Raw genomic sequence first — 27,164 nt, forward strand, 5'->3', positions numbered from 1 at the left:
CAACCTTCAAGTACTGAAGATGTTCAGTCAAGCAGTATGCCGAAGCACAATTCCTAGAAGGAATATAACATTCTACATTAATTTAGTTTGTTGGCTGCAGTGATGTTTCTTGTATTCCAGCTGGAGAAGAACTGCTCTACTATTGCTGGTCACTGAAAGATTAGAACAAACTTGCAAAGTCACATTGATGGAGTAGCAAAACTTTTACATTAATATATACATATATATACACACACACTGAATGGAATAGTGGATTTTTTTTTTTTTTTTTAATTGTTTTAGAAAAGCTACCTTACCAGTAATGACCTGCAGAAAAACTCAGGACAAAATATCTGATGTAGCTGTTAGAGATAAAAACTTAAGTCTTTGGTGTGAGCTGCATAGTGACATTATTGTGAACTAAAGCAGAAGCAGACAAGACAGCTTGAATTACAGTTTCATCTGGTTCAGAAGGGTTGCTAGTAAAATGTATTTAGGTGATCTGCTAAAGAAAAGAATACATTGCATTTTGTAAGTACCCAGTCACAGCTAGAGATTTTGACAAAAGTTGACTTTCACACGCAATTAAACAAAATAATTTCAGTTTTCTAGTTTCATACAAGCTGATCCACAGACTGCCCTATCTCTAGGGTTATTTCATACTGATAAAAAATCATGGGATTAATGTTTGTGAAAGAAGACAAGAAAGGACAGCATTATTATAGCCTTATTTTCTATATATCCCAAAGAGAATACAGGAAGAGAAGTGAAGCAGGCAGCAATGTTAATGTATGAGGAGAGCCTGGAGACACTTTCTCATCAGTAAGTTATCAGAAACATCTAAGTCTTACCTCTGTTAGCGCTCTCTCAAACTGAACAAGTGAAGAAGTTGCTGACTGCAGCAATAAAGCTTTCATCTGATGTAACACTGGCACAGTAAGCTTTCACCTTCTTAGTGCAGAGCTAAGCAAAGAGAACGTGAAGGAGCAAGGGGCTGCATGTGGAGAACAGAAGAACAGATGGAAGACATTCACATTCAGTTCCCAGCAGCACAGCAGGGCTTCTGCTTTGGGACTCTGTGGAGTGCACTGCTCTGAGCCCAGTTCTGGGCTCAAAACAAGTAACCCTCCCACAAAGAGTGGATGGGGACTGCTAAGGACAGGCAAGGCACAGCCTCAAAGGACATGAAAACAGCAGCTCCAGGCATTAAATTTGCAGCATGCTGCAGCTACCCTGCCAGTGGTACTCAAGGTACCAAGAAACATAAGTCACATCCTATAGGCACCAGGCATAGCCCAGTGGAAGTGGGGGAACACCACTATTAATCAGGACTCAAAAACATCCTCTGGTTCACTGGTATGCCCCTGATTGCAGGTTCCTGTTAATTTATAAGCTACTTCTGAAGCTTTTACTTCTGAAACCTTCCACTTTGTAAACTGAAAAAGGTTGGAGACCCACAATCCTTGTCTAAAGCAGGCAGACCACATACTTCCGTTAGACAAGAGGAAAGTAGGACACAGTTGTCCAACAATTTACTTAATTCACATGAAGATATACTTTGCCCCTGCGATACGCAAAGAAAACGGGGTGATACCTCAGGAAATGACACAAACATCTCCTAAATCAAGAGATGTTTTCAATGTTTACTGTCAGGTGTATTGAAAACATTCTCCTTTTTAACAAGTTATCTTTTTCTTGTAGTGAGTTTTGTGTTGATTAAAACTAAGTATTTCTATTATTAAGGTTTCTGACACTTTCTGTTACCAGAACTTCTGGATTGCAAAGGCATATTAATGAAGTTATTCAGAGCCTCTACAATGAAGTGTTCATTAGTTTTGTTTATGGAAGAACACTTGGATCAAACAGAAACACAAGTAGTCATTCACACCCTGCCTTTGACTAGGTAGTGTCCATACACTTTTAAATTCACCGGGTATCCTTGATAAGACAATGCTTTTTATAAGAAATTCCTATAAACCAGTAATGTTTTAGGTAGAAGGAAGAAATGCCTACACCGGAGTGGGGAAAGAAAGCGTGCACACACACCACAGAAAACAAACAAAACAAGGAAAGAAAACCACCTAGATCTATGAGTGCCAGGCATCAGAGGCCTCAGCACCTTGCTGCAAATCACTTTAATTGGAGCTAAAACAGCTCAATCTGTAAGCGACAAAAGATCTAACCATACTTAACTAAGTCTTTGTGAGGCCAGTGACTTACACTTAACTAGTACAGGGTTCAGAGATTACTTGTAGTAACCAGAAATGTCTTTTTTTTTCTTTTGTTTACTCTTCCTATATTGAGATCTCCAAAATTTAGAAATTACTATTCACTGTAAATGTGTTTCCCCTGGAACTGTCCTTGTGCCAGGAAGCCAAGGCATGCTAGACAACCTAAAACACTACTCTTCACTTTAAGAGCTCGTCAATATTTTTTTTTTTTTTGTCATAAATCTATTATTGATTAGCTATATTATGCCTTGCAAAACGCATTTTAATACGGTGTTTTCATAAATACAATTTCACTGAAATCATGACCACATAGCAATAAGAAAACGTAACATCTACAAACATTAGTCTTATACCCTTCCTACTTTACCCACACAAGGGAGAAGGAAGGGGATCATAACAACAGAACATGTTTTTTCCTCTCTTTAAAGTTTAAAAGGTGGTACATATGGACTTTGCAGTTTGGCAAATACACATCAAGACAGAAAAAATATTCTGTTCTCTGCAACTATTTTAATATGGAAAGGTCTGATACACATTGCAATAGATTCACAGCGGGTCCTTAGAAAATATTGTACCTTTAGTACCTTTGAGTAAACGGGGTCTTGGAGAAGGAGAAAAATGAATACAACAAGCAATCCAAACAAATTTTAAAATAATTTCACGAATGGTTTCCCTTTCAGTAGGATAAAAAACTCTGGCTACTCTCTAAAACACTCAACTGATAGCTTACTTATTAGACAAAAATTAGTGTCCATTCAACCATGAAGAGGACAAGCCATTATATACTATAAGAGAGATCAAACTGACATCAGCTACTGTACATCTTGACACTTACTACATAATCAAAGTAAACTTTGCTATATGTGGCTGATCTAATGTACCTGTCAGTTATCGCTGTCTCTGCTCAGATGAGTCTGTGTGTCACCTATATATGAGGGACAAAACAAATAAATAAATTGCAACGTTATCTCTTCAAGCTGCTCACACAGCAAGGGGAGAGTGCTTAGTATTCAGTAATGGAGTTAGGAGTAATTTACTGAGAGATAATTTCTTTTGGACCTAAAATCTCCTGCCTCCTGTAGTGCAGACAAATAGAACTATCTAACAGGAAATGGGGCATGATAATACCACTCTTTAAATAGAACTAACAAAATGGAAATACAATAGGCATTACAAAATATACAGCTAACAGTTATCCAAACCTTTGATGTTTTTATAGCTATTTATTGCAAGAGAGTGTATTAGCTGCTCCTGCCCATTTTAATACAAGAAAAGTTTAACATGCTTTTTTAAAACACCTTTAAACAAAAGTTAAACCTCTAAAGTAGTGGTCCAAAGTATCTGGGGATTCTGAGTATAAGGAGGGAAAGCATCTTCATTGATGAAGGTTTGGTAATCAGCTCCAACAGTGGTGTCCGCTGGGGACTATAGTTGTAACAGCACTAATTATTTAACCATCCAGAACCAGCCTTTCTGTATCTGAACAGAGATGCAGCAGAGTGCAGCGGCTGGGACACTCACCTGGGACTTGGAAGACAAATTCTAGTTGTGACTCAGCCCGTGCAGCTCCCCACACTTTGGGTAGGAGATTTCATCCTTTTGCAACACCTTGCCAAGTCTCTTTAGGGCGAGGAGCATCACATACTCTGCTCCTTGACAGTGCCAACGGGATCCTGAACCTCAGCACTGCCATAGCGCCCATCATTTCAGAAGCTATCACCCTGAGCTCCCTCTCAACCTCCAGAACTGATCTTTCCTGTCAAAACTAGGAGGAGCTGCACTAGCAGAAACAGCAAAAACAGTACTTAAGGGACCCTTCTCAGAGCAGCATTGCTAATGTATCATCTCTGCTACTCTGTGAGGAGTCCTAGATTACTATTTTACAAGAGTAAGCTCTGTCACAGAACTGCAAATCTAATTCCTAAAGACATCCAATTCAGCACACTTCTCTTACCAGCCTTCCTGGCTTCTTCACAAGGAACACAGTCCATTACTGTATAACCAATAAATGACATTTAATTTCATAATTTAGGCATTGTTAATGCAGTAGACATTCTTACTGTAACAGAGGTCAATTTTTCCTCACCTTGTGTTTAAGCCTGATTTTTGGCACCAGTTCCTGAGCTTCAAAAGGAACAAAGCAAGTCTGGAGGACTGGGAACTCCTGCATGACTCCTTGCTCAGTGATGTATTTAGGTTTCTTCCTCATAGGAACTTGTCAGCTCTCCTCCAGTCTGCCAAACGCAGCCCTTTGGCACAGCGTAACTATGTCCCTTGCCTGCAGCCCCAAAGACAATTACAAGGTCTTACTAGACAATTAAATTTGTCTTTTTTTTTTTTTTTTTGTCATTTTCAGTCCTGTTTAACCAAAAAACACACTTTTTTTTCCCCCTTGTTTAATACATGTGAAATCCTTTCACTGTATTCCCTCTTGATTGAGTCACTATACCAAAAATATCATGGTTCTGAACCTTCCCTGCCCTTGCCTTTTCTCTTCTGTCCTGAGCCCAGGGATATCTCTAACTCTCAAAGATAAATTATCCAGGAAGAAAATTTTGCTCTCGTAGAAGGTAGAATGACTGTGGCTACCCTAACCTGGCTTCACTCTGTGTCCTAGGGACAAGTTCAGTCACCAGCCACCATGAATGCTGCTTTAAATCAAAATTTCCAGTGCATTTGTGCTGAACTTCTTTCCAGAGCATCTCTTTTGTCCTTTTGGTTAGTGTCACTTCCCTCTCAGGGAACTTTTTCAGCTTAACAAAAGGTTTATCAATGCTGAATTCTCTGTGAAGTAGGAGGGGAGACTCTCTTCAGTGGAAAATATTTTAAATATTTCGCTTTCCAAGTAGCTCTGTGAATACAGGGAAGAAATACATAACTTAAACACAAGGAGTTACTGACCCAAAAGCGATTAGCATTAGCGTAAAGCTTTCAGACCCTTTTTCATCTTATTGATTCTAAGCAGAATAAATCCGTAAATGATAATAGGGCTCAATTTAAATTACCTACAGCAAGTGCTGCTTTTCAGCTCTCGTCAGACAATCATGCTGTTCAATCAGCTCCATTCTGTATGTACAAAGCAAATTAATGTGTATAAAACAGTCGTAACTCAGGCCAGTTTTCAACAAAAGAATCTTTTATGTAGCGCACAACTGCCTTTTATTGACATGCTTTTAATTGAACCGATAATGTTATGTCCATATTCTACCTAATTATAGCAGAAAATACATACATCTTTCAAAATACTGCCCATTTCTTTCCCTTTGTAAAGTTTCCAGAACCTTTACCAGGGTAGAGAATGACGTTCTTCGTTCAGCCTGCATTTGCTTAGAAACACCAAAAGGGCACGGGAAGACACGCACAGCCAAGCAACGTCTCAAGGACGATGACATTAGTACAAGGCCTGTTCCTCACTCCTTGAAGTCAGTGTCTGCAAACAAACCTCTCAAAAGCAAGTTGGAGGGCTCCACAGCTTGGGATGTTAATAGAGAAGTTTCTAGTCTGGAAGTTGTTTCTTAAGCAACTCATTTCTGTTTCAAGAGGAATCTTCACTTGTGTTGCTCAGATTACCAGGGAACAGGCAAGTCCCAGGAGGGCAGGAGAGTCCTTCTTTAAAGGGTAAATTCCTGGGACAACAGAAGCAGCAAAAGTAAGGAACGAATAATTAAAGGTGAGCTCTGGCAAATACTTCTGTATTATTTCAAGTATTTGCCCAGAGGGATTCTCCCTCTGAGTAGTAATACCAGGAGTCAAAAAGGGCACTTGCATTTGTTTGTGCCATTTCAACCTGGATAGTTTAAAAGAGCTATCGGGGGATCAGAGAGGAAGGAGCAGGACAGAGCACAGGCCTTTTATTTCCCTTTTGATATCACCAAGTCCTGACCTCACTGTGGGTACGTAAAACCCTGCTGACAACTTCCACAGCCTTTGCAAAAAGGTCTCAAGCCAAGAAGACAGCACACATGCCATACCATGGTTACCAGCAGCAGACAGCAAATACAGCCATGGCTGAAATCAGCTGTGCTGTTGCCATTGATTTCGGCACAGGTAGAACTCCACCTCCAGCATGGACATTAACAATTAGCCATTTTATTGCCAGCTTCTTCTGACAGGTTTGTGCTCCGCTGACACTGTACGTGGGATCCTGATCTAGGGTTCTGCTTAAACATTTTTTCCCATTACCCAGCCACCCGAAACATAGATGAAGGTAAGTAACATGAATGCAGCCACTCTACCCGCACACAGAGCAGCAAGTAGCCGGGAACACCCCACAGAAAGGCAAGTTCTTTAGCAGTAGACAAATACTCCTCCTGATCACCACACACAAAAGAAATCTGGGGTGTAAATGGTTCAGCTCTGCCTCCTGCTGCAGGACCACGCTTGCCTGGCATTCAGATTAGCAGCTGAAGCGTGCTAGCCGGTGCTCCCGCTCCATGCAGTGGCTCTGCACACGAGTGACCTTCTCTTCCTCTTTCATCACTTTTCCTTTCTCGAGAAATCTGTCAGGCACTGCAATTAAAGTCTGTGAGCACTGGTGAAGCCCAAGTAAATGGAAGTTTAATCTCTATGGGGAAATATTTAAGAAGCATACCGAGATGTATTTACTGAAGATTTCACTAATTCAAATAAATCAAGTTAAAATTACAGACTAGACTGGCTACTGTCACTTTTCTGAAAACCTCCTATTCAAAAAAAGCAAATAAAAATAGTAAGTTCATTTGTCCTTCACTTCTTGACTGGGAGCAGAGCTGACATTGATGTTTTGGTGAAAGACATTAGTATTTAACTACTTGAAGAAATTCACATTACCACAGTGTCCTTTTAAATTGCTGTACTTATGTTCGCCACATAAGTTGCTAATAGCAACTGTAAAAAAAAAAAACACACCTTATATTACTGTCTTGAACACAGCAATGGTTTATTGTATTAAATTCTTTGGAGTTGCTTTCACTCAATATTTGAAATAAAATTAAAATGTTATCCTTGAAAAAGAGCTACTACTTCTAAAGTATATATCCTTCACTGTAAACAGACCTTAAAAGCTAATGTAGCTAACAAGTAATCTCCAAGTTTTGTATCAAAAAGTAAATCAAGTCCTTGTGAGAATACTGACTCGCCCCTTACACTTCATTTTCCAGCTTTTAAGCTGAGAGTGCATTGCAAAGATCCTTATGTTGAAGTGATTTTGATTTCTCTGAAGCATAACTCCTGTTTGCCCTTCAAAATTGTATCTTTTTTTGCATGTCGCTTTTCCAAATTTGTATCTCCATAAAGATCTAAAGCAGTACAGTTTATTTGCTATATATTTAAAGATGAAGCAAACATTTCACCTAGGACAGATCAAACAGGAAGATATGCTGGCATAAATATTTCAGTAATGCTTCTCTAAAAATAAGGGGGTCCACCTGATGTTTACAGGAAAATAATTTTTAAAACATCGACTTTACTTAATAAACTAACATTGAGATTTGGAGGACAGACTCAGTTAAACAGCATATTTCTGAAATACCCACACTGTATGTGTAAATTCCAAATGTGGCTCAAACAGAAATATTTGATAACATGCCTGTAGGTTCTCATTTACCATGCTCTTTACACAACAGGATCAAATGAACAACTTGAAGAGGAAGAGGTCCAATCTGGTAGTACTGCAGTATTGAAGGAGGAATAGCTCAATAGTTAGGTCAGAAGGATGGCGGGTCCCGTTTCCCATGCTGCTGAACACTTGGCAGGATCCTGGTTAGCTCACAACTAAGGCAAAAACCTCTCTCAGACTCGCAGGAGCAAGCACAGGACCAGCCAACTTCGGTACAGAGGCAGCGCTGGTGCTCTACATATACAACACATTTAAATACACCCACCTACCCTTATTTAGTAACAGGAGTTCAACAAAAGCTTCAGTTCTTTCACAAACCTCATTACAAAATACTTACACACTTGCTTTCTGCCAATTTACATCTAAAAATTGAACTTCTCAAAGCTTCCCTTTATGAAGTTCCAAGTCTATTGCCCTGCACCAGCACAAAGACAGAACTCCTTGCACAAGCTCTGTTAGGCTCTGATATCAATAATATGCATTATGGTATTTCAGTGGGACATGGCTCTTCAAGAAATAACCACAGGTAAGAAACAAGACAAGAGCAGCAAATGTAAGCTCTGAATAGCTGACACATTGCTGAAGTGTGGTTTTCAGGTCAGAGTTTAAAGCATGAAATCCTACCAAATGGAGTTAAATAAGGACCAGAATTCCATTTTTTTTCCTCAAGCAGTCTTATCCAGGCCACCTTTAAAAATTCAAAATTAGATTCATCTTGTTTTTTTCTGGCAGTACTGCAAGACTACTGTCTAGGATCAGTAGATCCCTTCTGCTTGAGCTGACTTTTCTTGTCTCAGCTAGCAGAACAGACCTGGGATTTCCGTGCCTTGCTGGTCATAAAAACTGCTGTTTCTTCTGGAACAGGAGAGCTAGATTTAGTTCAGTCATTACATTCATTTTTCTAATGCATTCTGGATCTCTGGAGACAGGTGGTTGACAATGAAAAGAAACAAATATAGCTGCTTCTCCATGGAGCATTCTGTTGCCTCAGGTTACCAAATCCAAATTAAGTAATGATTTATGTACACATCGAGCATTAGCATCTTTGTGCCACATTAGTCATCAGATCACAAGTGGCTCTAAAGAGGCTTTAGTCAAACAAATGAATATTAGGTTGAATGACTCAGCTTACTTCAGCTAAACAGTTCCAGCATGTTCATATTGATCATCGCTAAACTGCACAGAAAGCGGGCAGTCTAAGTTGGAAAGTTAAAGAAAAAAATACCTCCCACAGAAGCAGCAACTAGGACTCTGTTTTAATATCAACACTTACCACACTGATGGGGTCTTCTCCTGATGCATTATCCAAGTTCATAAGCATTCACTGTAAGTAGTGCTTTTATTAAAGCTGCCCTGACACCAGTATGAAGTTGCAGGAGTGTGCCTCCTCCTTTAAAGATCACTTTCAGCTTCCATAGTCACAAGAAACTCTGAAAGCACACCCTCTAAATCCATAACCAGCTGGATTTATGCATGTGTGCAAGTATTAGTGATTTTTAAAGTAATTTCCTGATGCAGAGATCCAGCTCAATTTTTAAATACTGAGTAGGCAATACAGGGCAGGTCTGAAATTTCATCCTCACTAAACTTTCTGGAAGTGCATGTTCATAGTGAGTGTTTCTATTATTCTACAACACGGTACAAGTGCAACTCACCTCCAGTCTTTTCTTTGGCAACAGGCAGAGGCTCTAGTTAAGATCATGGTGCTGTAATGCAGTGCTGTAGAGAGATGTCTGAAGGCAAAGGCTTCACTTTGAACACAGCAGCTGGACAGTAGAGGAATAGCAGCAAAGGACACTGCCAACGGATAAGGCAGTGGAGCAGGACACAATCCATGAGACATCAGGCATCTCCTTTCCATACCTAGCGATCTATTTGCAGGACCAGGGAGGCAGATCCTTGCCATTATGCCATTGCTGAATAAAGGATACTATAAAAAAAAACTCTTAACATGTTGATCTTTGTTTTTGAGCAATGCAAGTCTTAGCAAAGAACAGTATAGCTCTTTTTATTTATTAATTTTAATCTGGTGCATGTGTGTGTGAAGGGTTTACTATGTTTCTTAACATAAAGCTATTAAGAAAAGTTCTTAAAGATAATGACTATCACTTTCCACAAACACTCAGCAGTGCATTTTTAGAAAACCATTTTGATGGCATCTGACTGGAAACAAACTAAAGCATTCTAGTAATGTTTGGATTTACTTTGCAACATGTAAAGCAAAATAATCTCAGAAGTAGAATTAAAACAATTGTTAACTTGCAGATACAACCTTAGAAAAAATTAGAAGCACCTAGGGTTACATTAATTTGTTTTTGCAGATACAATATCACTACTGTAAATGTTTTTGTTTTGGCTTGACCAAGTAGAATAATTAATTTTCAAGGAGGATGTTTATCCCTCCCTCCCCCCTCCCCAATATTTTTTTCCCCTTTTTCTTGGTCTGAATTCTGCTTTGGTAAGCTGACATTGTAAAGCCCTTTAACAACAGTACTGCTCAGCTGTATTCCCAGCCCCACATTGACAACAAGGCAATTCTCCGAATGCAGAGAAGATAAATGGAGTTAATGCCACTAAGCAAACATGACATTTTTGTTGTACTGTGATCATAGATGAGTCACTAAGTAAAATGATTAATCACAAATCAATGTTACTAGGCTCATTTAGAGATGATTCTCCCTTTGCAAAGCAGGTAGAAGCTCTAAATTTATAGGCTAATGCGTTTATTCTAGCTGTAGCACTCTCGTTATTGGTCTTAAGCATCAGCGTCTGCAGGAAATTTGTGCGCAATTAAGCTAAAGTGATGACCTCCTTATACACATTTTGGCACTTTTTTATCTGATAGTGTATTGTGCAAATATATAAATGAATTGAAGCATTACATAGAAATTACAGCTAATGCAACGCTAAGAAAAATAGACATATTCCAGAATTTTAATACATATGCCAATAAGGTATCTAGACCATAAATTACACTCGTTTTTATCAGTCTGCAAATGGGTTTATCAGTCCACAAATGGGTTTGTACTGAGATTTTAGACTGCTTAATTTTCGGTTGGCTAACGTTTGTAACTTCTATAAACAATTTTATGATCTAAATTGTTTCAGGAGGAAGTGCATGGATTTTTTGAGCAACACGCTTGTAAGTCGCACATACACTGAATGCTTTCTATTGGGTAAATAAATTCACCTTATTAACTATTAAACAGGAAAAAAATATATTCTTTAAATTTTCCTGAAGACTTGCTAGCCCCTTGGCACGTTTTCTTCACCTTGAATTGAACAAAATTAAACACCTGGATACACTCACACATGTGTCAGTCTGCCAAATTTGTCAATATACATTGTTTCTGGAGTGATCGTTTCCAACCTACAATGGTAACTTCCAAGGCAAGAGATTGTGGTGCAATCTCTGACATGATAGGACCTGGAACTCCATACTACCAGACAGGAACCAATTCAAAGCAGAGCTGGATGAGTATCAAATACAATTGAAAGAGCATTTAAGAAGTACATGACAATTTGATCAAATTTAGTGATCAGTTTTGCTCTCAGAAGGGAATCACTAAGTGGACAGACATCGATAGTTGTGACTACATGGTTAAATTATATAGTCAAGCACTGTAATTCAAAAATTTTTGAAGCTACCTAATACACAAACACTTTTTGCTCTGATCAGCAATACCTGTAATACTAGGAACCATATAGTCATCTAGACCCAAGCTGCTCCATGTTTTAGGAAGACAGAGAGGAGATGCCAAGCAGAACCATCCAAGAGTTGTGAGGTCCTAAACCAAAACAACCTATAGAAATTGCCAAGCAGCTCGTGCTGCTCTTGCTAGAAATTCCCAGCCAGTGAACACAGCACCGTGCTCTGGCTTAGGGAAGAGGTTGAGTACAAGATCCTTGGACACGCACAAAATGGTCCTGCATGTGGAACATGTATTGCTCAAAGAATACACCTGTCAGTAACAGTTCTTGCTTACAGAGAACACTCCTTAGGATAGTAATTGATACATTACACCTTTAGGTATCTCTTGAATGCAGGAGACATCAAATATATAGTGATCTAAACTATGGCCAACAGAAGTTGTCCGCTCATGCAAGTTAACCAGCTGTTGAAAGGAACTTGTGTCAGCTCTTCCTTTGCTCCTGCTCTACACAAACAGGAACAGAGGGTGAAACAAAACCCTGTGACTAATCAATTTCTACTCTGAACAAAGAAAGGAGGGACTAAATCAACAGCCTTTTAACTACCTAAGAATGGAAACAAACACCAAGGAATTAGAATTACCTAAATAACTAGGGTCTGTGATGAATTCAAAGCATCTTTTCAGTAACTCTCAAGCAGTCTTCATGACTGCCATGCTGTACTTGCTATTTATTATTTTCAGGAAGTAATGGCAGGAACTAGGTGACAGGAAAAAACAGACAGCTATGTAGACATTAAGAGCTATATGTCATACTTCAAAGCTCTTTACTCTGCAATCATCATCCTTTCAAGATTAGTTGGGCACGTTTTCACTGAGGAAGATATTCTAGAATGAGTGAAAAGAGCCCGAGAAGGAAGCCTTCATAGTAGCAACATTACTAACAGGATCCTTCAGATACAGATGTGGAAGTGCTACTTGGAACCCGGCACTTCAGCTTTCAGATCATTTACCCTGTAATTGTCCCCATGTGCAAGCCATCTATAAGGAGTGAATAAAGCAACACATTCACAAGAAACCTTACACTGTGGTCAAAGTGGAACTAACAACCCTTCAGATCAGCTCCCCGTTTTCAAAGGAAAAGTGCACGTGAGCAGCAATCCACACCAACTGTCCCACAGCAGAAGCAGCAAACTGCTGCTAGACATGAGGCAGCGTGGCTTTTGAAGATATACAGGTACAAGGCAGCTTATGAAAGGCATTAAACACAGACAACAACATTTAACCAACTGATACCATCAGAGGCATCCCTTCTTGCAAGGCCGTGCTGTAGCAATGAGGACAAAGAGCAGTGCTTACTAGTGCTGTAGGTCTGGGATATCACCAGTAATAGGACAGCGACATCAGTCCTCAGCACAGTGATAACATCACAGCTGAGGATGTTGAGATGGCAAATGCTGCTGGCTCACGGGATTGGCATGTTGCTGCCATTTCTGAGTGCTGTGACAAGCACTCAGAACTGAGAAGATGCCGTGTTTCCTCACAGGGGCACAGCTGACACGGGGACCAGACAGACTGCTTACAGCAAGCAGCCTCATGTTGCCCACAACCAGTGTGGCCAGTGTGCCCAAGGCCTGACCACAGCAGATTCCCAGCTCTACATGAGGTCTCTCTCCACTAGAGTAACATGAGAATAAATACTCAGCTACAAGATTCATAACCCACACTAAAGAAGCCTGAATGTGAAACAAATCAGGAAGTTTAAAGCAGTAATGCAATATGCATACAAAAATTAACACTGAATAGGGATACACTTCCATCTTTCAATCGCAGTAAGCAGCACCAGGCAGGAAGCAGCATCTGTTTCTCTAGTCACTGGCAATTTTTTTATTATAAAACTCTTAACAGACACATTCCTCCTACAAAAAGAAGAAAAAAAAAAAGCATAAGTGAATCCTCCTAATAACTGTTAACAGGACAATAAAGAAACAAGTATTTGTAGCAAAACAAAGCTGGCAGCTATAGTCTCAAAGGCAAGTACAGTGCTCCCTCTAGTGGAAATACACACGGGTGAGTTAGTGATCTTTTCAAATCACGTTGGTAAACTAGGTAAGATCTCAGGGAAGCCAATTACAACTGCTAGTGTACTAGGAAATGTTTGAATAAAGTTGAATAAAGCATAAAACACACAGGTCAGTAATAAAAAGGCTGACGACAGCAAGATCATATCCAATACCATCTTTCAATTTAGTAAAGGAAGTTTATCTATTTATTTATTTTGCTGAAGTGGAAATTTTGGTTCAGTTTGTGCCTAAATAGGACTTGCCAACAAGTGAGACTCTCTCCTTGCAGTCAGACTTGCTACACAAGAAGGATAAATGAAGAAATGTGTAAGTGCTGATCAGAGTTCCATAACATGCACTGTTTAGTTGCGACCACATGACCTTGCTTGGGAGTCAAGCCAGGAGATACCATTACTTCGCCAACAGCTGCATGGCTCAGTGGTGAACTGCTGCAAAGGGATTTCCTCTGAAAGTTCAGGAGAACACAGCACAGCAGCGTGGTGGGACCCTGCAGTTCAGAAAACACAAGCAACAGCTTCTGTACAGCTTCTAGGTGTCACACAGTGGGAAATCCTTAGTACTAGAGACCACCACAGAGGGTCAAGGACCTTGGCAACATCTCTGTTTATTTTGTTGCAGAAGACTTTGCACTGTTCCTTGCCTTCAGGTGAAAGCAGACTAAAAGCACAAGCAGGTTGTTGAGTAAAGGCAAAGCATCACAAGAGGAATAGCTCCTGCAGTTGCACTCTGCAGCCTCCCAGCCACACACTCCACAATTAGAGGTCTCCGACCATTTGACAAGACTTGCCGTAGCGTGCAACGTTTCTGCCCCCATCTACCCTCCTCTGTCCCTCTGTGTGTACAGAAGCAGGCTGGAATAGTAATGGTTGGTGAATTTTAACTTGCTTAGGTGATGAGACTTGTAGCCCTAGCTGGGATGAACAAGGCAGTTTATAATCCTGAGGCACTGCAGGGAGCCTTCTGAACTTTCAAGGAATACATCCTTGTGCAGCAAGAGATCTTACTGCATTTTCAGGGTTTTTCTGCTTGGTTCCAGGTAGGAAACAAGATTTTTCATAACACTACACTTGAAACTTCAGTGTTGCAGAAGGCAGAGGATTTGAGAACCGGATTTACAATAGAGTGACACATAGGCATCTGCATGATGAATTACAAGAGCATGGTTGGTTATAAGTTTTTAAAAAAATCCCATCAGGGATATTTAAACATTACAGGACAGGTGTTGGCTTGATGACTACAGACAGTGAGGATGACAGCAGAAGAAAATCCAGTTATTGCCGATAAAAAGTGATCAGACTTCCTATGTCCAGGCCCACAGATATATAATATACAGCATATACATATATTAAAGATGAAAAATCCATTGGCACAGAAATCAATGACAGAGGACAGTTTTCAGTACAAGATCTTGGATTATATCGTTTGTGGTTTTTTTTCTTAAGAAACAATTCTGATCAGGTTGTATGGGTAACAAACTACAGTAGTTAAGGAGGGACTGGTTTGCTTGCTGTCACAAAGAACAGAAAATGTGTGCTACATGAACTCGTACTTTATGCCTGCCTGGTGTATATAAGCCCTATATATGAATAACCCTGCTCTGAACAAGATACCACAGTTTCATGAGACTATCTTTGCTATGTCATCAGTTTTAATTCCAACCTGTATTCCAATATGCACATGACTATTTTCAAATACAATGAAAACTTGATGTAAACAGCATCAGTCACCAGCATGGCAGCTATTGGTAAATCCTTCACAATTTCAGAAAAAATCTCTATAAACATTGTGGAAAGCAGATACAGAATGTACATAGGACAGTTTTCTATACAAAAGTGCATTTTAGCCATACAATTAGTGGAGAACCTGGAAAAAAAAAATCAATGTAAGCAGTACCATATATTCTAATCTACACCCTCCACCCCCCAAAGAAAACCAAAACATCAAAAAAAAACAAACACAAACCAAAACAAAATACAAACAAAACCCACCATTTTCTCCTTGCTTTGGTTATGAACTATATTCAAGCTTCAACATATATTTTTTAATTGCGGAATTTATTTGTAATTTGGAAATATTTTAAAGTTAGCCAGATGAGAGAGAATGCAAGTACGATTATCAGAGTTAATAATAAAAATAGACAAACTTTGAATACTACTAACATTCGCACTTGGTAGATTAATAAGTTAATTTTGCAATCCTTAAATGGAAAATTGCATGTCAACCAGGTCCTTTCTATGCCCAAGAACCGCAAGACCCATAAGCTCAAGAACTTTAAACCAATAAATCTAACAACATTGGCCATGAAAAGCTGGCTTATAAGAATGAGTTTCAGTTTCAAGAGCCACCCAAACAGTCAAAATTATTAATATTTATAGACCAATGCATCAACTGATTTCAAAGCTCAAAGAGTGTTAAGAGAAAACAAATGGCTTTAAGCCACTCAGCATAGATGAACAGTAAATATTGCCATTTTATTTGCTTCTACACCTTATATGCACTCTGATGTAAATGCATATGAATGAATTCAAACTTTTTATCCCCCTCCCCCCCAAGAATGTTCTTCACAGGTTTCAAACCACAATATGAGAACTAAAAGTCAAGCCCAGGAAAGCTTCGCAAAGACTTTTTGCTCTTCTTAGTAAGCACCCCATACAGAGCATACCATAACCATCCTTTAATCAGTTTCCCAGTTAAAGAAAAATAGTTCATCTTAACAGAGACAAAGGGTAACACCAGATACACACAAATTAGACAGGTTGTCAGGCAGCTAGCTCTCTTCCTCATATTTAAAATCATATTAGAAAAGAATGTTCTCTATTGTTTACAGTCCTATTGCAATCAGACTTTCAGTGCTCCTTCTAAGCCTTTTTAGAGAAAAAGTTACCATGGAAGCAAATCATTAATGTTACAGAGTGTAAACTGATTACATTCGTATTACAGGGGGTACAAAGCACCTAGATATACAGCTTCAGTACCATGGAGCCATACAACTACTAGCTTTTTCCCATGTATCTCTGTTTTGCTTTTAAGCTTAACATTTTACATCAATTAATAAATAGAGATCTGATTGTTTGTTTTTTTTTGAAAAAAAAAAAAAAAAAAAAAAAAAACCAATACAAAGAATGCTGAATTTTAGCAGTCTGTTGCTGTTTTGTAGCTATCTGAACCCAACAGGCTGTAGATAGCCTCCTGTAAAACAAAATAGCAGCCACTATGGCTTGAACCTTGTCTTGCTGATCGAAGTGTAACTAAAATTCCAACTAACTAATGCCACAGGCATCCAATACAAATTTTAAACATACAGCATATTGCAAGAAAAGATCAAAATATGGTAAAAACACTTCCCACTCCTCCTCAAAATGAGGGTACCATTAGAACTAAGAAGGATATGAAAGAGGAAAAAAAGAGAGCATGTAGAAGTATGGGACAAAGTTTGGATCCCAAACCTATTTCAGGTCTGATTCTCTGAGATGCCAAGTACTTAGCAAAGAGGAAATTCAGGTAACCAAGAAGTTATTCTACATTCTGATCAGAACATCCACAGTTTTGTATTCTTAGGTTAGAAGTGTTCTGGAACTATGAGATTCTAGAGCTATGACTTATTAACCTGGTACCCCTTTAAACTCACACTTTTCTATCCTTTTAACTGTCATACAAGTAACTGAAGTACCCAGCTGGAGATAACTTACCCCAAGCAGCTACTGTGGCACCCAGGAACTTTCCTCCAATACAACAGGTGAGTAATTGGAACCATTTAGTCATTTGGGTAAATTGATACTTACATGCTTATACTAAAATCAAGATGGAAATACTATCCTCCCTCATTTTACAGCCTCTGAAAGCTAGTAGACAGGTACCTCATCAAAATGAGGAAGTCTTCTCTCAACAAGGCCTGAGGAATTTGAACTTTGAAGAGCTACTGAAACAGAATAAAACGACACTTTCATGCTCCACCATGCTGAGGTATTGCACCTTTCTTACAATTCATTTCAGAATTTCAATGCTCTACAATATTAAATGTACATTTTTCTTCAGGAAATAAATATACACATCTCAAAATCACTGTGGAAAATAAAGGTTATACTCAACTGTGACAGTACACACAGTGAAATGTTTCATGAATTCATCCATTACTGCCATAGTAAGTTGCAAGAGTGCAACTGCTGCATCCTGAAATTAGCTGAATTGACAGCAATTGATTCTCTTCTCCCATCCATTTAAAAAGCTGCAGATACAAATCAATCTAAATTCTTAATAACTTGTACACAGCTTTGTTTTTAGTATTGTTTCTACAGGAGTAAGAGAGGCGTCAGCCAGCTATAATGCAGTGCAAACAAATACTAACAGATTAGAGTCACTTCTGGTTTGCAGCCAAATGACTGGCAACATGGGGTAGCTAACATTTGAGTTGCAAATGACATTACATAGCTTTTATTAATAGCCAAGCCTGGCTGCAATGAGTGACTGAGTTCACATAGACTAGTTAGACTATGGACATCATTTATTTCTTACTGAAGCCCTTTCAGAAGCCACTGTTCAGATATTTTATTGGTTAGTTTATTTTCAGGCTACATGGAATGCCACCTCTGAAGTAAATAGACTTCAGCTGTCATGGCAAACAAGTGTGTGCAGGACATGCAAAATGAATGAGTAGTCCCAAAACTCTATATAAAGTGAATCATGCAATTCTGCAGGACTGGGTTATATCCTGCATTTACAGGCACCTGTGACCATACTAAATTGCCAGACACCTTAATTCATGTGATCAAAATTAAAATAGTAAAGCATCAGTGTATTAAGAAAATCACCTTCCTGAACTCAGAAATAGAAAATAGTTGAACTCCTCAACTTTCGCTGTGAAATTTAGAGCTATCAATTTCATCTCAGGTTGGAGGGAAAGGAGTTTTGTAACACGTAGTTCCAAGATAAAGACAGAAGTCACTTTACAGATTGTCTTGATTAGGAAACAGGTTAAAACAACTACTTTTACCTCCCTACCTGAAAAAAAAAAAAAAAAAAAAAAAAACACATAAGTTTACCTCATTTTCTCAGCAAGAGATACTTCAAAAGAAGATAGACAACAAAAGCAGGATTATGAAGCACATTAATAATTGTGCAACAACCCGCATGGAAGACCCATCCTTAGTTGGGTGGTAAAGGAGTAAACATAATTGTACGACACATCTGCATTAAGTTCTCTTGCCTTTTAGATAAAATTCCGGGGGGGGAAAAAGCCACCAAAGTTGTGTGCCACTTGTTTCCACTTCTGTTTCCAGTAGCATTTTCAGCTATTTTAAAGTGTCCTAGACAACGTTATTGAAGATTAATGTACTTTTAATGCATAATGATGTTTCCTTTCAATCTCTTTATAGCAATACTAGGGATGTACTAGTCAACCATTATTAATGATCAGACTAAGAGATATTGAGCAGCAAAATAACTTTTTAAAGACTAAGTTTGCAATTTTTGTTTTCATTTTTGACTCTGTTTTCTAAATAACTGTGTCATTAAGTATTATTTGTGTACATACATTTTTTGCATTAGAAGTCCTGCTTCTTGCTTTCTATGCCGTTTGAGTTAAATCAAAACTTCTAGAAATCAGATTTATCACAGTATTTTGATTCTGTATGATCCAAGAGAAAGACTGAAAAAAGCCTTATAGAATTATTTTTTCCTCATGCTAAACAATCTTTCTAACAAGAAAGGAAGAGACAAAGCAAGCTAAGCGTAATATTAATCTCTAACTAGGCGAAAACAGAAAAAAAGCTGAAGCACAGTACTGCATACTTAGTGTCATCCAAAAGCATCCCTAGACTTACGTCTTGCAAGTAGCATGTTAGCCAAATTCAATTTTCCTTAAAAAGAATTTATCTATTCAGCAGCTTTTCAGAAGTCAATTAAGTTTCTGAAGTCTCAGTTGCAAAATTAGTCTCAAAAAGCTGAAGTTACTCAATTCTTAGAACGTCTTACTAAAATTATACTGGAGAAAAGATCTGGTTTATATTGTTAACACTAATCAAAATTTGGTCAAGAAATATATGTAAACAATAAGAATAATACATTTAAGGCTTAGAAAGAACACTGATAAATTCACCCCTGTCACATTAAAACATCCACATCTCCTTCATGGTCCTCCTCAGTCACTTTTAAAGAGAGCACTTCTTCATTAAGAAATAATCCACTCAGTCTTTCCTTACGAGCTTGTCTTTGTTCTTTGAGCTGTCTCTTGCGTAAGGCCTTTTGCTGTAGTTTCCGTTGCTTGGAACGTTTCTGCCAAAATTGAGAAAACAGACATAAGTTTTTGTTCGGTATGTTAGAAGCCACCTTTAAAGTTGACAAATACATTAACCTCTAAATTAAGGTTTGCTCTGAAAAATAACTAAAACGAATTTTGAGGTAGCGCAAACATCATCCAAAATCAAATTTATTATTTAAATAAATGCCTGTTATAGCTTGATTTTTTTTTTTTTTTTTAAGATTAGTACACATATTCTTTATCGGGACTGTTTACCGTGTCTCAATTATGTGGCACAACATCACCCTATGACATTGCACAGCTGAGTCTTTGATCAGAAGAGTCTCTATTACAGTGGAAAAGTTAGTCTTCAAATAGCAAACAGAACCGAAGTCCAACCTGACACGTTGAAGAGCAAGCAGGAACTGCTCTTCTCCTCCACACCTGAAATTGGAATTATGGAGACGGGACAAGTGCCACAGTATTACTTTAATTGAAACGTACTTCAGTAGGTCACTCCTCACAAAGTAATCTCATGAGACATGTCAGAAGAATAAACTGAAGATCCATGAAGCCTACATAAACAAAACTGTCTTTACTATCCAGAAATTATGGCAAGATTAGGTTGATCAATGTTGAAAAAAATGGTATGTAATGTAGAACCGTGTGCTTGTTCAAAGGATAAAGTTCGATGTATAATCCCTTATTCAGCCCCCACTCACCTTATTCAAACAAAAGTAATCAGAAGATCTACTACATACAAACATCAGGCTTTAACTTGGAGGAGAAACGATAAGAGTACAAGTTTAAATTCATTATGGTCATGCCAGAGGAAAGACAGCATTGATTTAGCTAGATGACTTCAGCAGATCCACAGTTACTAACTAGGCTCCTTCAACACAAACATCCCAGTTCAGATCATATAAGCAACTGTAACAAGTTATACAGCTTAATACACATGTACATAACTAGAAACTTTACTTTTGAATCCCGGATTCTTTCTGCAGCACTTGTGGACAAATTACTATCACTGTGTGCTCGACTCATGTTGGCACTTGAGTTTGATGCGGAGTTAGCAACACTAGAACCACTGCTGCTTGCTGAGCTGACCATGCTGGCACTACTGCTGCTGGCACTGGCACCGCTCACACCACTGGTACTTGCACAACTGTAGCTACTCCTCTTCCAGTTTTCCCTTGCAGATCGTTGACGAGGTCCGTGTTCCTTAATATAGTTTCTCACCTTCAAAACAAAGGCAATGGAATTACTAAAGCCTAACACTGGACTGAGATACTCCTTTGCATGGTAAAGAAACATAATTTTCCTATTACTAATGATGAAATTACTGGATCAGTTCAGTTAAGTCTTTTAAACCATTTTGCTGTTTGCTGCTTAAATACCATGCCACCTCACAGTCATCAAATGAACTAACTTTGCCAAGAGCTAAGTTAATACTAACTTTATTGTGCAAGGAAGAAAACTAAGTAACAAGTTTTTGTTTCCCACCACCACCACCACCTCCTGTCCAACCCCACATATTTCAACTAAGTTGTAATAACAACAAAAAACAGAAATACCAGCCAATGTCACCTAAATTATTAAAACACATTTATTTTGCTACAAACACACAAACAAAGTTGGTGTGAGAAGAGTTGTACTTCAGTGATACCTGTAAAATGTTTGAAATACAAAATAGTCGAGTCCATAAGAACAGTGACCGTCTACCCTTTTAAATTGTGTTTAGTTTATGTTCAGTTAGCAAATTAATATCCTTGATCAGTTGACAGTCATGAAATGGAAACTTTGTCTTAAGCAGTACCAGTCCCACAGCATGACTCATTACCTACATCCCAGCATTTCAGAAGTGTTTGCTAGACTTCTAATACGTACTGAGATTATAAAATCAAAGGGTCTTTCTTGTAAGTTTAATACATGCAATATGCTTTTGAACGCTAGAGCATATTATTGTGAAGGAGGAAACTAGGAGTATTTCCTTGTATATAATAACTATGTAGAAAAATTGATCCATTAACATTTTGCAAGACACACCAGATGCTGGAGGTCTTTAAAAAACCCAAAGGCGTATATACAAACCTTAACTCACCTGTTTCAGTTTTTCATCTGTGAGACAGTTCAGTTCAATAATGAATTCACTATCTGTAGGTGAGATCTGTGCAGTGGGATCAATAATTTTAATAATGTCAAGTTGCTCTCGAAGGCCCATCTCCGTGCTGACTTTGCGACTCAAATATTCAATATATTCAACCTAGAACCCAAAGATAAGCAGGTCATTTAAAACTATTACTGACTCTAAAAGAACTAGAAAAAAAAGGACTGACAGAATAAATCACTCAAATATCCCACTTCCTATGATTCTTGCATCTCTGAGTATCCTCAAAAAAAAAAAAAAAAAGAAAACATGAATGAATGTTAAACTGCCTACTACAGATGCAAAAGACAAGATTTAATTTCAAAAATCAAACAGTACTGCATATGGTTGCATTTACACCTAGAGAAACCAGTATATCTTTTAAGATGCAGCACTAATTAAAGTTGTTCTTATAATGATAACTGTAAGATACAGAAGAAAGTCAATTTCACCTGCTCATCATTTGTCATTGCACTCCATGGAAGTTCATCAAGATTCCTATGCTTGTTTTTCTTCTTCGGAAGCAGACACGGAGAGCTTGGAATACTAGGTATAACATCAGAAAGTACATCGCTCCCACTTGTAATGTCACTGCCAGGCAACTTGTAATGAGAGAGAGAAAGAACAAAGCCTTACAATACCGTAGGCACATTTAAAGTCATTTCAACACTATTAACAAATTCAAAACATGCTTTCAAATTAGCAAAGCACTGCTTATTAGGAAATAGTTAGAGTATATAGATAAGTATTCAAAACCCTGTAGTACTTGTTTTAATCTTCCAACAAACTGCAAGTGTAGCAAATCACACTCAAACCTCTTTAAAAAAAAAATACATTTAAAGAAACAGCAGTAGGATGTGGCATTTCACTCCTTTCCTTCTCCATCAGTGAAAATTGTTCATGACATTCCAAAGCTAAACCTAAACCTAAACCTCCCATTCTTGAGCACAATTTTAGTTTAGGAAAGATAATTACAGACTAGTTCTATAATCTATATTACATCCCATAATTACACAATACAATTGAAATAAAATATTAAAATTGCTGTCATTTTCTTGGAAGCAACTGCAGAACTTTAGCTAACTTCATTTGTACAACTGACATGTAATTTCTGAATGCACTTCCAGTTAAAGTGTGACAGTTGGATTACTCATGCTCAGATTCTGCCAGATAACACTGTAAAAAGCAACAAGTAGCTTTCAAAAATTCTACAAGTTGAATCAAGTACGTCTCCTAAGAAATACTGGTTTAAAAAGCTAGTTACTAATCAAACATGCTGTCAGCTAACTAAGATGTGAGAAATTGCTTCTTCTCACAATAATCCCCCAGTTTATCAGGCAATTAAAATTTCACAACTCAGTGAAGCACTGGGATCCAATCTGAGCTGCTCCTACAGGCTGCATTACACAAACGCACTTGTAACTTCAAGGAGTGCATACAGAGATTATCAGTTAGAATAAAACTGTAAGAAATTCAGAGCATATTCTGTCCATGTTTTCTTAAGTTTATTTGTATCTTCCAGAACAGAGTTTGTGCTTTCTGGAAATCTGTATTCTTGGTCCTTATGTTGCATTTATAAGGCTCTGTATATGCTTAGACTAAGCTTTATGACAACATTTGAAAGTAGTCTTCAGTATATTCTGAAGCACGTTTCCTATTTCAAACTCACATGCATGTTAAAAGTTGATATAAGTCTATAAAATAAAAAGAGTTAAGTCTATAATGTGTAAGAACAAATGCTTATCATTAGAAGACCACTAAAGAAAGTAGTAAGACACATGGCGATGCCTGACTAGGACCACACCCTACACAGATTAGAACAGAAGCAGTATATGATTCATCTTCACATTTTTCCCATCCAGGTAAGACAAAGCGAGCTCTGTACTCTTCCCAACACGAAAAAAAAAAAAAAAGGAAATAGACTATAGCAAGAGCTTCTACACTTTATCTGTCAGTTCCATTTTTTGCAGAAGACTTAATATGACCTAATCACCAGCAGACATCTATAGCCAGATTTCATCAGCACGGCAGATCCTCAAGACACAGGAGCTAAGCTCACAGCTACAAGATACACGATGACCTCGAGAACCAAGCAAGCAGAATATGTAACCACTCCTCTTGGAGGAGCCAACCTTCAGACTCTCCTCCAGACCACATACTCCAGAATAAAATGGAACAAAACATTTTCCTTATTACTGAAGATTTGGATATCTGTACTTAAGTTCAGGAGTTAAAGAATATTTAAAAAAAAAAAAAAAAAAAAAAAAAAAAAACAGCGGAGGATTTTTCTATTAAAGATAAATCCAGGACTCAGTCTATATAAAACTTTACATTTACAGTGGAACTAGCTTACCTGCCATTCAAACTCGCTGTCTGACCAATCCCAATATGTGCTGATAGAGGAAGAGACATCACTGCAGACGCTGCCCTCAGGGAACAAATCAAAAGAGGTGAACTCCTGGTCATCCAACAGAGAATAACAGTCATCTTGGTCGCCAACTGAAACCGAAGAGAACAGCTCCTCACTGCACTCTGAGCTGGCCACGCTGGTTCCACAAGAAGTCAAGTTCCACCTGTAAAACAAGACAAAATAAATAGAAAGTAGAAAATATATTGGCATTGTGCGTCCTGAAAAATGCTTAGGTTTTTTAAGCCTCAAAAAATCATCTCCACTTTGCTTGTCAGTAACAATACACTGAAGTTATTATTCAAATGGAAGTATTATGTTTTTAAGTATTTTTAAAAGGCAAACAATACCAAACTGAATTCAACATTAAAAATGGCAAGGCAAAAATCTATACACAGTGCATTTATACCTTTAATATAACATATTAACACTTTCCATCCCAGAGTGATGACTCCTGTAGTGCGTGCATTTTTGCTTTTTCTCTTCTTTAAATACACTAAACTAGAAGATAATTTCATATAACTGCCATATAAATTGAAATAACCAAAACCAAGGATTAAATCGATTGGACTTCAGAATGACAAAGTATTTCCTAATCTACATTCCAAACAGGAGTCAAAGCAATTCTAGGATGATGAACCCACGCAAAACTAATACTTAATAGGGAAACAAAACACGGATATACTCAAGGCCCCATTATTCACTGCTTTCAGCTCTGAATACCAAAAACATCAGACATGCTGTTGAAATGACAGTACAAGATGGGAACCTGACCTGTGTGAAAATGCTGTTATGCTAAAACTCAACACCTTTTTTCCCCTTATAATTTCATTTTAAAAGCCAGTTACTGCTGTTGCTAAAGTAAAACAACTGAGGACTCAGATTTCACAGAACAGGTTTTCTAAGAGTAAGCCAAAATTTAACAAGCTCATGCAACCAGTCTCGCTATCTGGATTTATTTTACATGTTGGTGAAAACTAGGTCGAGACAACTATGAGTCAGCACAGCACTGCAATACGGCCCAAACAATTTGAAAAGAGCTTCCAAAACCCACCACACAAACCCAGGCCCACCACACAAACCCAGGCACTGAACTCCCATCAGTCTACCCACTTCAATCTGGCTAACTAAAAAAATGTTCCTCTATCCAACTGCAAGTGCTGAGCAGTGCCATCAATGAAAAAGGCAGGTCCTCACCATCGTTATTTAGCTGCACACCTGGCTGGCTGTTTGTGATGGACTCACTCCCTCATCTATCTGGCCAGCAGTGAATTTATACAATTTAAAGACACCTCAGAAGCTTTTCTTTTAGCAGATTTACGAGGTTCTGTTCTCCCTTTCCACACCCCGTATCCGTGTGCTACATTTTAGTAGCACAGACTTCTTTCTGCAAGCAGGGCAGTCAGTCGATATACAGAATACAAGAGGTGACACAGCATGATTCTGAGCATTACTCCAGCTCCAATATTCATGAAGTATTGACAAAAGGATAGGTACAGCAGACAAAGCTTCTAGACATCTCAAAACACGGGGTGAGGTTCAGACTCCATCACCAACCGCGTGCAGATACGCCAGGTTCGTAGCACCGCTGCAGCTGGAGGCAGTCAGCCCTCTCCTCACGCAGCCTGCTATGCTTGCTGGGATGAACTGGGAACTGCATTACAGTTACTTGCAACTTTAAAAAAAATGAAAGCCTTCGTGAGCACCACAGACTGTGCAGTGCATCTGCAACAGCTAAATCTGTGTGAGGCTGGGCATGGGTGCCCAAGAAAATGAAATGCCCTCCTGAGGTGCCTTCAGTACCTGGGTTTGTGAAATGAGCAAGCCTGAAGAAAACACTCAGAAGGTGAAGACAGCATGAAAGGAGATATACAAGACAAAGGTGTGATCCTCCCCACATCTGCATTTAATCAGTCTTACAGACACGCTACAAATACCAAGCATTTTACTTTGCCCACCACTATCGTGTCTCAGGATATTTGTACTGTACTTGATCAATGCTTCTCACGTCGAACCACTTAACCTACAGTTCAGAGCACTGGAGAACACTTTTGAAGCGTAATTTCCATCATTTCACACAAATTCAGTTGAGAGACTGCTTCATTACTCCCCATCACCGTGCAGCAGGAACACCAATAACCAGCAAAAGTATTTTGCGACTCTGGGACAGGAACCAACCCCACACGTACACGTGCTGAAGGCTGAGGCCTCGCACTGCTCTCATGACGCTGTGGCTGTACCCAGGCTGGGCTGTGTGCGTGTACGGAAGGCGAGCCAGGGCCCTTGGCAAGCAGGCCTGGTTGCTTTGCATTTTACAAGCGCAGCCGGCGTTTCTCTGCAGAGCCGCACCGGCATTTTCCTTGCAGGCCTTCCCCACAAATTACAGCCCGTCGCTTTTTTCCCTAATTAGCAGCAGGGGACCCAAAGGCTCCCGCGGGAGCCGCCGCAGTCCCAGGCCTCCTGCCTCACCGCAGCCCCCGGCGGCTCGCTGGGTGCCCCCCACCCCCGGCCGCCCCCCGCCGCCGACCTGTTGGAGTGGAAGCGGCGCAGCGGGTCGGTGCGGTGGCAGGACGAGAGCTGGCAGCCGAAGTCGCTGACGTCCAGGCAGCCCTCCTCGCTCAGGCTCCAGCTGCCGCCGCGCGGCGGGTGCTGGTGCGAGAGGAGCGGGCACGGCTCGTCGGGGGCCAGGAACTTCTCGTACGGCTCCTCGGTCATGGCGGCGGCGGCGGCGGGGGAAGGAGCGGCGCGATCGCCTCACGCTGCGAGCGGCCGAGCCGCAGGCGCCGCCATGGAGGGAGCGGGGCGGGAGGCGCCGGGCTCCTTCCGGCGGCCG

At 39.2% G+C, this 27,164-nt stretch overlaps 1 protein-coding gene across 1 annotated transcript; it reads right to left on the reverse strand.

The window, feature by feature from the left end:
* Window positions 1-15,170: 15,170 nt before the first annotated feature.
* FAM199X (family with sequence similarity 199, X-linked) lies at window positions 15,171-27,150 on the reverse strand. Its single transcript, XM_084534798.1, has 6 exons — window positions 26,859-27,150; window positions 24,278-24,497; window positions 22,377-22,526; window positions 21,880-22,041; window positions 20,757-21,017; window positions 15,171-19,810 (listed from the first exon to the last, which is right to left on the reverse strand). The coding sequence occupies exons 1-6, from the start codon at window positions 27,044-27,046 to the stop codon at window positions 19,640-19,642; spliced, it is 1,152 nt and encodes a 383-aa protein (XP_084390924.1). The 5' UTR covers window positions 27,047-27,150; the 3' UTR covers window positions 15,171-19,639.
* Window positions 27,151-27,164: the final 14 nt, after the last annotated feature.

The sequence above is a fragment of the Aythya ferina genome (genome assembly GCF_964211825.1).
Source record: "Aythya ferina genome assembly, chromosome: 13".
NCBI classification, from domain to species: Eukaryota; Metazoa; Chordata; class Aves; order Anseriformes; family Anatidae; genus Aythya; species Aythya ferina.